A 14,024-nucleotide genomic window follows, 5' to 3' on the forward strand; every position below is an offset into this window, starting at 1 on the left:
CCCCGGGTTCTGGTCCCGGTTGGGGCACCAGGTACTAGTCCCGGTTGCTCCTCTTCCAGTCCAGCTCTCTGCTGCGGCCCGGGAGGGCAGTGGAGGATGGCCCAAGTGCTTGGGCCCTACACCCACGTGGGAGACCAGGAAGAAGCACCTGTTTCCTGGCTTCGGATCAGTGCAGTGCTGGCCATAGTGGCCATTTGGGGGATGAACTAACGGAAGGAAGACCTTTCTCTCTGTCTCTCTCTTTCTCACTGTCTATAACTCTACCTGTCAAAAAAATTAATTAATTAATTTAAAAATTGTCATTCTGTCCTCCTAATACTAAAATTGTCAGAAACCACATGTCAGGTTCACTGCTGGTCATGGCAATTATCCAGCTTGACCCTTACTTTAACCCCAGAGGGAAGCACTAGGAATCCTCATTGTAAAGATGAGAAAACAGCCTCAAAAACGCTAAGTAACTTGAGGGCAGTCCTATTAACAAGCTAGTGGCAGGCTGGGGTTTGAATCCATGTCTGTCACAAAGTGATACCAGTCCAGCTCTCTGCTGTGACCCGGGAAGGCAGTGGAGGATGGCCCAAGTGCTTGGGCCCTGCACCTGCATGGGAAACCGGTAGGAAGCACCTGGCTCCTGGCTTTGGATCGGTGCAGTGCGCCGGCCGCAGCATGCCGGCTGTAGTGGCCATTTGGGGGGTGAACCAACGGCAAAGGAAGACCTTTCTCTCTGTCTCTCTCTCTCTCACTGTCTAACTCTGCCTGTCAAAAAAAAAAAAAAAAAAAAAATAAATTTTAAAACTTTGATTTTTGAAGTGTTGGTAAGAGAAGACAATAACAGTCTTTATTTGGTAATAATGCATTTATTCAAAATTAAATTTTTTTACCAAAAATTAATTTTTACAAATGAGTGGCCCAAAATGTTTTTCTGTACTTTGGAGAAATTAAGGTATGCTAATTATTGGCCTAATATATTAGTACCTGCAAGAGTGACAAGTATTTCCACAGATTTGTCTTTACAAATGAGGCACTGGGAAGAGTAGAAAGGAAGAATGACTGAGTAGAGGAGAACTAGGAGCTGGTGTCAAGAGAGTTCTGGAAGCAAATGATATTGGAGTTTGGGTGGGTATGAAGAACACATTCCCAGAGGTAATGACAGTTTGGGGGAATAGCATGTGCAGAGTGGAGCAGTGATTCTCAAATGAGAGAATCTGAGTTAGATTTTGGAACTGCTGAGCATGTAAATATTCATGGTGAGTGTAGAGAGGTCCAGTTGGTAAAGACCTGTTAGGATCAGGTGTTTAAGTTTGAAGAGGCACTTGGATCCACTGTAAGCCTTTCAGAAAGGGAATGAATTCCAATTTTGGAACAGTGTTTTAAGAAAATGGTTCTTTTGGGGTCAGCATTATGATACAGTGTGTTAATCCACTGCCTGAGATACTGCCATCCCATATCAGAGCACAAGTTCCAGTCCCAGCTGCTCCACTTTTTTTTTTTTTTTTAAGATTATTTCTTTGAAAGGCAGAGAAAGAGAGATCTTCCATTCTCTGATTCACTCCCCAAATGGCCACAATGGCTAGGGTTGTGCAAGGCTGAAGCCTGGAGCCTGGAATTCCAGCCAGATCTCCTATGTGAGTGAGCTCAAACACTTGGGCCATGTTCTGCTGTTTTCACAGGCATGTTAGCGGGGAGGTTGATTGAAAGTGGAGTAGTCAGGACTTGAACTGGTGCTTATGTGAGATGCTGGCATCGCTCACAGGTGATGGCTTAACCTGCTACACCCCAACACTAGCCTCAATAAAACAAATCTTTAAATTAACAAAGTGGTTCTTGTAAAATTTGTATTTGGAAGACACAGAGAGAGAGAGAGAGAGAATCTTCCACTCCCTTCCATTCACTACCCAGATGCCTGCAATAGCTGGGACTGGGCCTGGTCAAAGCCAGGGGCTAGGAATTCAATTCAGATCTCCCACATGGGTGGTGTTAGCTATTTGTGTCCACTTAGCAAGTCCTAACAGGTAGCCACAGCCCAAGTACTTAGACCCTCACCTGTTGCCTCCCAAGGTATGTGTGAACAGGAAGATGAAATTGGGAGCAGAGCCAGGACTCAAACCCATGCACTTAGGTAGGATATGGGATGTAGGCTTCATAAGTGATGTTTTAATTGCTGCACCAAACACCCACCCCAAGAAATGATTCTTGTTGTTTTGACAGTTTGCTGAAGAAAGAAAAGCTTATGTAATTCAATAATAGTTGTTCATGACAGTAATGATGCTTTTGTGTTTTTATGTTTCCGAAGTGCTTTTATAAAAATATTCCTTGGAACACTCCTGTGAGGTAGCTTTTATTATTCCCATCTCCCTCCCTCCCTCCCTTCCTTCCTTTTTCTTTTTTAAAGATTTATTTGTTTATTTGAAAGTCAGAGTTGCAGAGAGAGAGGTCTTCCATTCACTGGTTCACTCCCCAAATGGCCTCAATGGCTAGAGCTGGGCCAATCCAAAGCCAAGAGCCTGGAGCTTCTTCTAGGTGTCCCATGTGAGTGTAGGGGCCCAAGGACATGGGTCATCTTTTGCTGTTTCCCCAGGCCATAGCAGAGAGCTGGATCGGAAGTGGAGCAGCCGGGACTCTAACCGGTGCCCATATGGGATGCTGGCGCTGCAGGTGGTGGCTTTACCTGCTACACCACAGTGCTGGCCCCATTATCCCCACTTTTTCATATGGGAAAACAGAGGCCCAAGTTGTGTAATTAGTTCAGGGCCACATAGTTATTTAGCGGCAGACTTGGCTTTCAAACACCTTTTTGCTATATCTCAGCTATTTGAATTAAAGATTTGGGCAAGAATTGTAGAATCAGAGAAAGACCAAACAGGGCTGACTACTCCTTTTTTCTAGTAAGAACAGTTTTAAAGTATTGGCTGAATACCAAGTAGAGCCAAAACTACAAGAAATTTTATTGACATTGGAAATAACATGATGAATTTTTTCAGAAAATCTTCCAAAAGTTTGCATTGTTTTTACTTGTAATTTCCTTTTCACCCCCTTTGAAGTTTCTGTAGAAATTTCATGTTATACCATATTTACATTTTTTAGAAAGGGCATTCTGACATTGAATGATTCTGATAAATCTATCAATGTAAGCAAAACAAAATACCAGTAATTGTCTTTCATTTGAAAACCATTCCAACAGATCAAACCTCAGCTGAAATAAAATATTGTAATACTACTTTTCTTTGGAAATATAAGGTACTGTGAGTAGCCTATTAGAAATGGTTAAGATGCTTCTAGGATTTGAGACACTTAAGGAAGCATTTGTGGGTTTGAAATTGTGATACCACCCCATCCCCTTTCCACCTCCATAGGAGAAAATGGTAATTCAGATTTAACACAGTTTTGAGCTGGATCTACTACAAAGTTAAATTTGTTAACTTCTTTTTAAATCCTGAGAAGTAGAGATTTTAACTTTGTTTTACAGAAGAGGCAACTAAGCCTCACAAAGATGTGTCTTGTAAACAGTGGAGCCAAGAATCAGATTTGCTTCCTGACTCTAAGTACAAGGTCCTTTCCACATATGCTGTGTTTCAGTTGTTTCAAGACTAGGTCATAGAATGTTAGAACTAGAAGGGACATTGGCGATTCTCCTTCATCCTTTCATTCCATAAATGACCATGGATTCTAGGATTGGCCTGTCTGGATTAAAATTTTTAACTCTGCTGTTTATTAACTATGTTATGTTGGCAAGTTGTGTATCCTGTGCATACCTCAGTTTTCTTATCTGTTTATTTATTTGAAAGGCAGAGCATCAGTGAGAGAAGGAAAGAGGGAGGGAGGGAGGGTGGGAGAGAGAGAGAGAGATCTTCCATCCTACTGATTCACTCACCAAATGGCCACAACAGCCAAGGCCAGGGCAGACCTAAGCCTTTAGCCAGGGAACTCCATTCTGGGTGGCAGGGACCCAAGCACTTGTGTTATCATTGGCTGCCTTCCCAGGAGCATTAACAGGGAGCTGAATTGGAAGCAGAGCAGCTAGGACTCAAACTGGTACTCTGATATGGGATATTGGCATTGTAAGAAGTGACTTAACCCACTGCACCTCCTTATCTATTTAAATGAGATAATAACAATATATCCAGACGACTGGGTGGTGATTGTGAAGTTTAAATGTTGGGGTAAAAGGTCCAGGACTCTACTCACTTGGCTGGTTCCACTGGCAACCAGCCTTCCATCCTCCTAGAGTCACTTTGTTAGCATAAATGCGGGTAAAGTTGATAGGGCCTAATTAGTAAATAGTAAGGTACTTAAAAACCCCTATCACTCCCAAGGATTTAAGAGCTCTGTGCCAGGAACTTGAGGTGAAGATCAACTCTGAATTTGTTATAGTGCCATGGTATTTTCTTTGCCCTCTACATAGGCAGCCCTACAGATTTCTGACTCTTTCTTTCTTTGTTTAGAGGAATCACACTAGCATCTCCCAGTGGGTTCCAGTATGCAGCCAATTGGTACCGGTGTCTCCTAATCAAAGACAGTGGGGCAGAACTCTGTTTGGCCTTTCCCAGGTAAAGTTCGTTGTTCCCTTGCTTGGTATGAAAACTTTACCATTTATGTGCAAATGTCATTTATTTATAGATTAGCCAAGCAAACTGTGTGATGGAAAAACCTCATGAGACCACTCTGGGTCTCTGATGCAAGCTCAAGACTGATTCCTACAGTATGGTGCCTAAGGGCGTTGGTTCTAAATACCCCAGCAATGGAACTTAGCCTAGGATACCACGTTACAGTCTGATGATTTTTACTATGAGGGAGTTTTTCCAGATATTCATTCAGAATTAAACATTTTTCAGTTTTCTTTTCGAATCCACTTTGTGCTACTTTTATTTGGGGTGAGAAATGTTTCTTTTTACTTTTTATGGACATAGAATCCAAGAACCAATTATTTGAGGCTTTAGTTTACCGTTGACCACATTATTCATTATAATGTAGTTTACCTTGGACTCTCTGTAAGGAGTTTTTCTCTTCCTGATTTTTGTTAATCCTACCAATAATTTAGTAATAAAGGAGGTAAAAATCACCCACTACTTCAACTCTGAAATGTTAATATTTTCATCTTTGCCAGTTGTTTTCCAGTCCTGTGTGAATTAATTTTTCCACAAGCACATTAGCAAATATCCACAGAATTTTACATTCTGATGCTTTTTCACTTATTAGAGCAGACATAATTCATAGTAGGTAGACTTTGTAATTAAATTTTTAATGGCTACCTGATATTCTATTTACTTAGCCTTTGTCATTAAAAATATTTCTTTTTCTAAGATATGCTTTAATTTTTTTTAGCACATTAAAGAAAAACTTTGGGAAAGATTTATTTATTTGAAGGATAGAATGACAGAGAGATCTTCCCATCTGTTGGTTTACTTCTGAAGTACCTGCAACAGCCAGGGCTGGGCCAGGCTAAAACCAGGAGCCAGGAACTCCATCTGGGTCTTCCACATGGGTGACAAGAACCCAAGTACTTGGGAAGTTGTTGTCTGCTGCCTTACCATGCACATTAGTAGGAAGCTGGATCAGAAGCAGAATTGCATTGGCACTCATATGGATGTGAATGTCCCAAGTGGTGGCTTAACCCTCTGTACTGTGATGCCTACCCCTTTTTATTATTTTTCTTAGGGAGTTTGACTTTCATAACTGAAATCATGAAGTATTTGACCTTTTTTGATGGACCTATTTCATTTAGCATGAAGTCCTTGAGGTTCAACCCTGTTGGCAGCATATGATTTTGTTTTTTGTTTTTGTTTTGACAGGCAGAGTTAGACCATGAGAGAGAGAGACAGAGAGAAAGGTCTTCCTTCCATTGGTTCACCCCCCAAATGGCCGCTGCGGCCGGCGCACCATGCTGATTCGAAGGCAGGAGCCAGGTGCTTCTCCTGATCTCCCATGCGGGTGCAGGGCCCAAGCACTTGGGCCATCCTCCACTGCACTCCCGGGCCATAGCAGAGAGCTGGCCTGGAAGAGGGGCAACCGGGAAAGAATCCGGCGCCCCGACCGGGACTAGAACCTGGGGTGCCGGCGCTGCAGGCGGAGGATTAGCTAAGTGAGCTGCAGCGCCGGCCTGTTTTTTTTTTTTTTTTTTTTTTAAGATTGCTTACTACTCCGTTGTACTTATACATGTATATTGTATGTATACATATACATTGTATATACTCCATATATACATGTATATAGTCCATTTTCTTTATCCATTTTGCTTATATGTCTTTATCCATGTTGCTTATATCTCTTGGGTAATAACCCAGTGAACATGGGTGTGCCATTTACTCTTTGAGATCCTGCTTTGAATTCATTTGGATCTATGAGTACTTAGAAATGGGATTGGTGGGTTATATAACAATACAACCAGTGGTTCTTGGCTGAAACAATCATTACTGTGGTATTTGATGGTGATTTTCTTTTTTTTTAAATTTTTTAACAGGCAGAGTGGACAGTGAGAGAGAGAGACAGAGAGAAAGGTCTTCCTTTGCCGTTGGTTCACCCTCCAATGGCCGCTGCGGCCACCGCGCTGTGGCCGGCGCACCGCGCTGATCCGATGGCAGGAGCCAGGTACTTCTCCTGGTCTCCCATGGGGTGCAGGGCTCAAGCACTTGGGCCATCCTCCACTGCACTCCCTGGCCACAGCAGAGAGCTGGCCTGGAAGAGGGGCAACCGAGACAGAATCCAGTGCCCCGACTGGGACTAGAACCCGGTGTGCCGGCACCGCAAGGTGGAGCATTAGCCTAGTGAGCTGCGGCGCCGGCCGGTGATTTTCAGTTACTGTAATTCCTACTATTTATTTGTTGGAATTCTGAGGAAGAACTGTCACTTCTCCATTTATTTATTTATTCAGTTATTTATGTCAGAATAAGCTCATGGATATCAATTTCCTTCCATGAGTTATAACCCATTTTCTTCTTAAAATTTTTTTTTTTAGGGCCGGCGCCGTGGCTCAATAGGCTAATCCTCCACCTTGCGGCGCCGGCACACCGGGTTCTAGTCCCGGTTGGGGCGCCGGATTCTGTCCCGGTTGCCCCTCTTCCAGGCCAGCTCTCTGCTATGGCCAGGGAGTGCAGTGGAGGATGGCCCAGGTGCTTGGGCCCTGCACCCCATGGGAGACCAGGAAAAGCACCTGGCTCCTGGCTCCTGCCAGGATCAGCGCGGTGCGCCGGCTGCAGCGGCGGCCATTGGAGGGTGAACCAGCGGCAAAGGAAGACCTTTCTCTCTCTGTCTCTCTCTCTCACTGTCCACTCTGCCTGTCAAAAAAAAAAAAAAAAAAAAAAAAAAAAAAAAAAAAAAAAAAAAAAAAAATTTTTTTTTTTATAAAAGAGGTAGAAAGAGACAGATAAGTATAGCAAGAGCTCCTGTCTACTAATTCACTCCCCAAATGCTTGCATTGGCATGGGCTAGGGGCTGAAACCAGGAGCTGGGAACTCCATGTAGATATCTCACGTGAGTGGCAGGAGCTCGGTTACTTGAGCCATCACTCATGCCTCCAGTGGTATACTTTAGCAGGAAGCTGGAGTCAGGAACAAAACGGGGTATTGAATTGAGGCACCTGTAAAGTGCATGAGTATCTCAACTACTAGGGCAAATACCCACTTCCATTTTCTTTTTTTTTTTTTTTTTTTTAAGATTTTATTTTATTTATTTGAAAGAGTTACAGAGAGAGGCAGAGCCAGAAAGAGAGAGAGAGGTCTTCCATCTGCTGGTTCACTCCCCCAAATGACCACAATGGCCAGAGCTAAGCCAATCTGAAGCTAGGAGCCAGGAGCTTCCTCTGGGTATCCCACGCAGGCACAGGGGCCCAAGGACTTGGGCCATCCTCCACTGCCCTCCCAGGCCACAGCAGAGAACTGGATTGGAAGTAGAGAAGCTGGGACATGAACCGGTGCTCACATGGGATTCTGGCGCCGCAGGCCAGGGTTTTAACCCACTGTGCCACAGTGCCGGCACCCCACCCACATTGGGAAAAATTTGGCCTTTTTTTTTTTTGATTTAAAATAGAGAGAGCGCTACCATCCACTGGTTCACTTCTTCTTCTTCTTCTTTTTTTTTTTTTTTGAGATTTCTTTATTTTTTATTTATTTTTTTTCTTTTGACAGGCAGAGTGGACAGTGAGAGAGAGAGAGAGAAAGGTCTTCCTTTGCCGTTGGTTCACCCTCCAATGGCTGCACCGCACTGATCTGATGGCAGGAGCCAGGTACTTATCCTGGTCTCCCATGGGGTGCAGGGCCCAAGCACTTGGGCCATCCTCCACTGCACTCCCTGGCCACAGCAGAGAGCTGGCCTGGAAGAGGGGCAACCGGGACAGAATCCGGCGCCCCGACCGGGACTAGAACCCGGTGTGCTGGCACCGCAAGGCGGAGGATTAGCCTAGTGAGCCACGGCGCTGGCTGAAGATTTCTTTATTTGAAAGGCAGAGTTACAGAGAGGCAGAGAGAGAGAGAGAGAGAGAGGTCTTCCATTCCCTGGCTTACTCCTCAGATGGCCACAACAGCTGGAGCTGTGCCTATCCAAAGCCAGGAGCCAGGAGCTTCTTCTTCTGGGTCTCCCATGGGTGCAGGGGCCCAAGGACTTGGGCCATCCTCTACTGCTTTCCCAGGCCATAGCAGAGAGCTGGAATGGAAGTGGAGCAGCCAGGACTCGAACTGGTGCCCATATGAGATGCTGGCACTGCAGGCAGTGGCCTTACCCGCTACACCACAGCACTGACCCCTGGTTCACTTCTTAGATGCCTGCAATAGTCCCATGACAGAGCCTGAAGTGAAGCCAAGAACTCAATCCAGTTCTCTCATGTTGGTGGCAGAAGCCCAGTTTACTAGAGCTATCACCACTGTGTCCCAAGAACTGTTTTAGCAGGTTGCTGGAATGAGGATCCAGAGCCAGGAATTGAACCCAGGCTCAAAAATGGGATGTGGTATCTTTTATTTTTTTTAAAGATTTATTTGTTTATTTGAAAGTCATAGTTAGAGGGAGAGGGAGAGAGAGATCTTCCATGTGATAGTTCACTCCCCAAATGGCCTGGGCTGAGTCCGGCTGAAGCCAACAGCCAGGAGCTTCATCTGGGTCTCCCACATGGGCGGCAGGGGCCCAGAGACTTGGACCATCTTCTGCTGCTATTTCTAGGCCATTAGCAGGAAGGTGGATTATAAGTAGAGCATCTAGGACACAAATTGGCGGCCATATGGGATGCTGATGTCATAAGTGGTAGCTTTACCTGCGATGCCACAATGCTGGCTCCTCTCCATCATTTTTCGAATACTCCCTTATTAACTGGCACCACAAGATGTTTTAGTTTATGTTGTACTCTTTGCCCTAACCCTAGATTCAATAGTTTTTCCAAGGAGACCTCATTCCTTTTTTTTTTTTTTTTTTAAGCTTTATTTGTTTGAAAGGTTAAATTTCAGACAGGGAAAGACAGAGAGAGAAAGAGATTTTCCGCTGGTTCAGTCCCCAAATGGTCACACAAGGGTTGGGATTGGGTCAAGCTGAAGCCAGGAACATGGAACTCCATTCAGGTATTCCATGTGGATGGTAGGGGCCCTAGCAGTTGGGCCATCTTCTGCTGTTTTCTCAGATGCCTTAGCAGGGAGTTGGATCTGTAGAGAAGTCGAGATTCGAACTGGAGCTCTCATATGGGTGCCCATGTCTCAAGCAGCAGCCTAACATGCTGAGCCACTGCAGTCCCTCCTTGTTCTTTTAATAAAGAGATAGTATTTAGAAGTAAAGATCTGAGGGGCTGGCACTGTGGCATAGTGGGCTAAGTCTCTGCTTTTGATGCCAGCATCCCATACGGGCACTGGTTCAAGTCCCGGCTGCTCTTCTGATCCAGCTCTCTGCTATGGCCTGATAAAGCAGTAGAAGATGGCCCAAGCGCTTGGGCCCCTGCACCTGCATGGGAGACCTGGAAGAAGCTCCTGACTTCTGGCTTCAGGTTGAACCCAGATTTGGCCGTAATGGCCATTTGGGGAGTGAACAAGTGGATGGAAGACCTTTCTTTCTGTCTCTCCTTCTCACTGTAACTCTGCCTCCCAAATAAATAAATAAAAAGTAAGCCTGTCAGGTTAAATTCTACTCAGTTTTGTTTGTTTGTTTTTTAAGATTTATTTTATTTATTTGAAAGGTAGAGTGACAGAGAGAGAGAGACAGAGAGATATCGTCCACCCACTGGTTCACTCTCCAAATGGCCTGGTTACTGGCTGGGGCAGAAGCCAGAAGTCTGGAACTCCATTCAGATCTCCTATGTGGGTGGCATGGGCCCAAGTACTCTGACCATTTTCTGTTGCTTTCCCAGGCACATCAGCAGGGAGCTGGATTGGAAGCAGAGCAGCCAAAGACAGGAACCCACCCTCCATATGGGCTGCTGGTGTTGCAGGTGATGCTTTAACCTGCTGCACCGCAGGGTTAGCCCCCTACTCAGGTTTCTGAAGGCAGTTTTATGTAGGACAAAACATAGCTTTGAATCTATGTTCCCCTTGTTAATGAACTTCTTTGAGCCTTAATGTCCTAATTTCAAAAATGAGAAAAAAAATAGTATATACATTATAAGCTTATTATAAGTCAAACAGGGAGCATATAGGTTCTAGGCAGAATGGAGATCTCTAGTAAATTGTAACTATTATTTTTGTTGCCATTTTATGTTCATGCTACTTGGATACATTTTCTCTTCCCTGTATAAAGTGAAACTAGAAGAAAATAAATAATAAATAAGTAAATTGACCTAAAAGTACCTTCAGCAAATTGCAACATCTCCCTTGGTCTTAGTTTCCTCATCTGTGAAATTAAAAGGTTGGACTAGAAGATCTTTGAGATTTCTTCCAGCTCAAGTGTTATTCTAAGTTACTCCTTAGTTCTTCAGTTGCTTTTTCTCCAAGCTAAACAGCCTCAGTTCATGTTAACCTTTCCACTAGGACCTTTTATTCATCCCTTTGATCATTCCTGTGGTTCTTTTTTGGACCTTCTCCAGGTTGTCCTTCTCTTTGAAAAAAAAAATTTTTAAAAAAAGTCCACCTAGTTTTTATTGTGTATCAGCTCTATGCCCAAAATAGTATTAAGCATTGAGACCGAATATAAATGAAGGATAAGATGGACTGCGCCCTGGTAGAGATTATAGTGGTTTTTTTTTTTTTTAATTTTATTTGAGAGCTAGAGAGAGAGACAGAGACTGATAGAAATAGAAATAGAAAGAGAGAGAGAGAGAGAGAGAGAGAGAGAGAGAGATCTCCTGTCCTCTTGTTCACTCCCCGAATGCCTTCAAGAGCCAGGGCTGGGCCAGGGGCAAAGCCAGGAGCTGAGAACTTACTTCTGATCTCCCATGTGGGTGGCAGGGACCCAAGTACTTGAGCTATCACCTGCTGCCTTCCTGGGTGCACATTAGCAAGAAGTTGGAATCAGGAGCAGAGCTGGTTGGGACTTGAACCTAGGGGGTGCATGAGTATGGATTGAAGACATCCCAAGCTGTATCTTAACCATCGTGGCAGACATCCATTCCAAGCTTTTAGTTTTGCTAAAAGGTCCAGATACATATACCCATGGTATTCAAAAATTGCTTGACTCCATCTGCATTTCCCCCTCTTCCCTCCCCCACCTTCTCCTTCTCACCCTCTCTCTCTCCCATCTGAGAGCCTCTTCACTTTCAGAACCTTGTTGAAAAGGAAAAACTAAGGGTGAAATCTTAAATTCTTTTTAATGAGACTCTGCAAAAGAATTTATCACTGTGGTCTCGAACAGGTATATACATGAGAATTTACACATCTGTTTCACATACATTATTTTATTTGGTTCTCAAAATAAGTGTGTGTATGGGGTTGGCACTCTGGTATAGCAGGTAAAGCCGCTGTCTACAGTGCTGGCATCCCATATGGATGCTGGTTCTAGTCCTGGCTGCTCCATTTCTGCTCCAGCTCTCTGCTATGGCCTGGGAAAGCCATGGAAGATGGCCCAAGTCCTTGGGTCCCTCCACCTGTGTGGGAGACCCAAAAGAATCTCCTGGTTCCTGGCTTCCAGTTGGCACAGCTTCAGCCATTGAGGCCGATTGGGGAGTGAACCAGTGGAAGGAAGACCTCTCTTTCTCTCTGCCTCTCCTTCTCTCTTTGTGTAACTCTGACTTTCAAATAAATAAATAAAATTAAAAAAAAAAAATGTGTGAGATGGCCGGCGCCGCGGCTCACTAGGCTAATCCTCCACCTGTGGCGCCGGCACCCCGGGTTCTAGTCCTGGTCGGGGCGCCAGATTCTGTCCCGGTTGCCCCTCTTCGAGTCCAGCTCTCTGCTGTGGCCCGGGAGTGCAGTGGAGGATGGCCCAAGTGCTTGGGCCCTGCACCCGCATGGGAGACCAGAAAGAAGCACCTGGCTCCTGGCTTCGGATCGGCGCAGCATGCCCTCCGTAGTGGCCATTTGGGGGGCGAACCAACGGAAAAGGAAGACCTCTCTCTCTCACTGTCTTAACTCTGCCTGTCCAAAAAAAAAAAAAAAAAAAAAAAAAAAAAAAAAAAAGGTGTGAGATAGAGCTGGAGCTCGATCTTCTGACCTGGTGTTTTTTTCTCTTACCACTGTATCATGCTTCTTTACCTGTTTTCTCTGTCTTGTCCTCTTTTACGGAATCGTTTCTGATGACTCTGAGTTATTCTTTTCCATTTATAAATTGCTGTTGTTTACACTGCCTATTCCACATAAACATTTTTGTACAATTTATTCTCTATTATAAACACCTAGAAAAAGGCACAGATCCTAAGTGTATAGTCTAATGAGTTACTACACAGTAAAAATATCCAGTGTTCAGATCAAGGAAGAGACATTACCAGAGCCACAGAAGCCTCTTTGATCTCCTCCTAGTCATTACCTCCAACCAAGGTTAACCACAGTCTTCAGTGTGAATACCATGGCTTAGTTTGCCTTCTAAATGTACAGATTGTAGTCTCTTGTGAGCTTCTGTTTTCTTTCAACTGGTTTTAGAGATTCATCCATGTTATTCTGTACAGCAGTAGTTTATTCATTCTCATTGTTGTGTAATATTTTGTTACATGAATGGATCACAGTTTATCTGTTCTGTTGATGGTTGTTTGGGGTTTTCATGAATAGTGTTTCTATTAACATTCTTGTACATGCCTTTTGGTGAACATATGTGCATATTTCTGTTGGAGTTTATACCTAAAGATGGGCTACTCAGTCTTACAGAATATATATTTTTTCAGTTTCAACAGATACTGCCAGATAATTCTCCAAAGTCTACCATTTTATATAGCGGTTTATGCAAGTTTTAGTTGTTCTATATCCTTGTTAACTTTGTTTTGTTTCAGCATTTTAAAGTATAGTATTTAGTTTTATTTCTTGTGTGTAGTAAGTCTTTATTTTATGAACTCTTATAAGAAGGATTTTGTAGCCCTAAATACAGTGTACTTTACTTGATTCTGGTAATAAAGATAGTTCTTACCCTCATGCATCTTTTTGGTAATGACAATAGGAAATAAGCAAGTATATAAATGAATATATAACTGTACATTTTAATGAGTACCATGAAGAAAATGAACATACTACTACTACTACTACTACTACTACTAGTGTAGGGAGTAATGAGATAGTAAGAACTTATCTTTAAGTAAAGTGGTCAGGGGAGGTTTCTTTGAAAACATGGTGTTGGATTATTTTTTTGTCTACAAAAAGTTATTGGTGTCTTTTTTTTTTTTTTTTTTTTTTGACAGGCAGAGTGGATAGTGAGAGAGAGAGAGACAGAGAGAAAGGTCTTTCTTTTGCCATTGGTTCACCCTCCAATGGCTGCCACGGCTGGTGCACTGCGGCCAGAGCACTGCGCTGATCCGAAGGCAGGAGCAAGGTGCTTCTCCTGGTCTCCCATGGGGTGCAGGGCCCAAGCACCTGGGCCATCCTCCACTGCACTCCCTGGCCATAGCAGAGAGCTGGCCTGGAAGAGGGGCAACTGGGACAGAATCCAGTGCCCCAACCGGGGGACTAGAACCTGGTGTGCTGGCGCCTCAAGTTGGAGGATTAGCCTAG

General features: G+C 44.0%; 1 protein-coding gene across 4 annotated transcripts in view; it reads left to right on the plus strand.

Annotated features, from left to right (window-relative positions):
* The window catches only part of UQCC1 (ubiquinol-cytochrome c reductase complex assembly factor 1), a 134,495-nt gene that overhangs the window by 15,561 nt on the left and 104,910 nt on the right, over positions 1 to 14,024 (plus strand). For 2 of the 4 annotated variants that reach the window (XM_002710826.5, XM_017341660.3), the window contains exon 2: positions 4,440 to 4,544. The exons of the other annotated variants lie outside the window; for them this stretch is intronic. In XM_002710826.5, coding sequence (XP_002710872.1) covers positions 4,440 to 4,544 — 105 coding nt within the window. The remainder of the gene's footprint in view (positions 1 to 4,439; positions 4,545 to 14,024) is intronic. 4 annotated transcript variants of the gene reach the window in all.

Source organism: Oryctolagus cuniculus, chromosome 11 (assembly GCF_964237555.1).
Source record: "Oryctolagus cuniculus chromosome 11, mOryCun1.1, whole genome shotgun sequence".
Lineage (NCBI taxonomy): Eukaryota > Metazoa > Chordata > Mammalia > Lagomorpha > Leporidae > Oryctolagus > Oryctolagus cuniculus.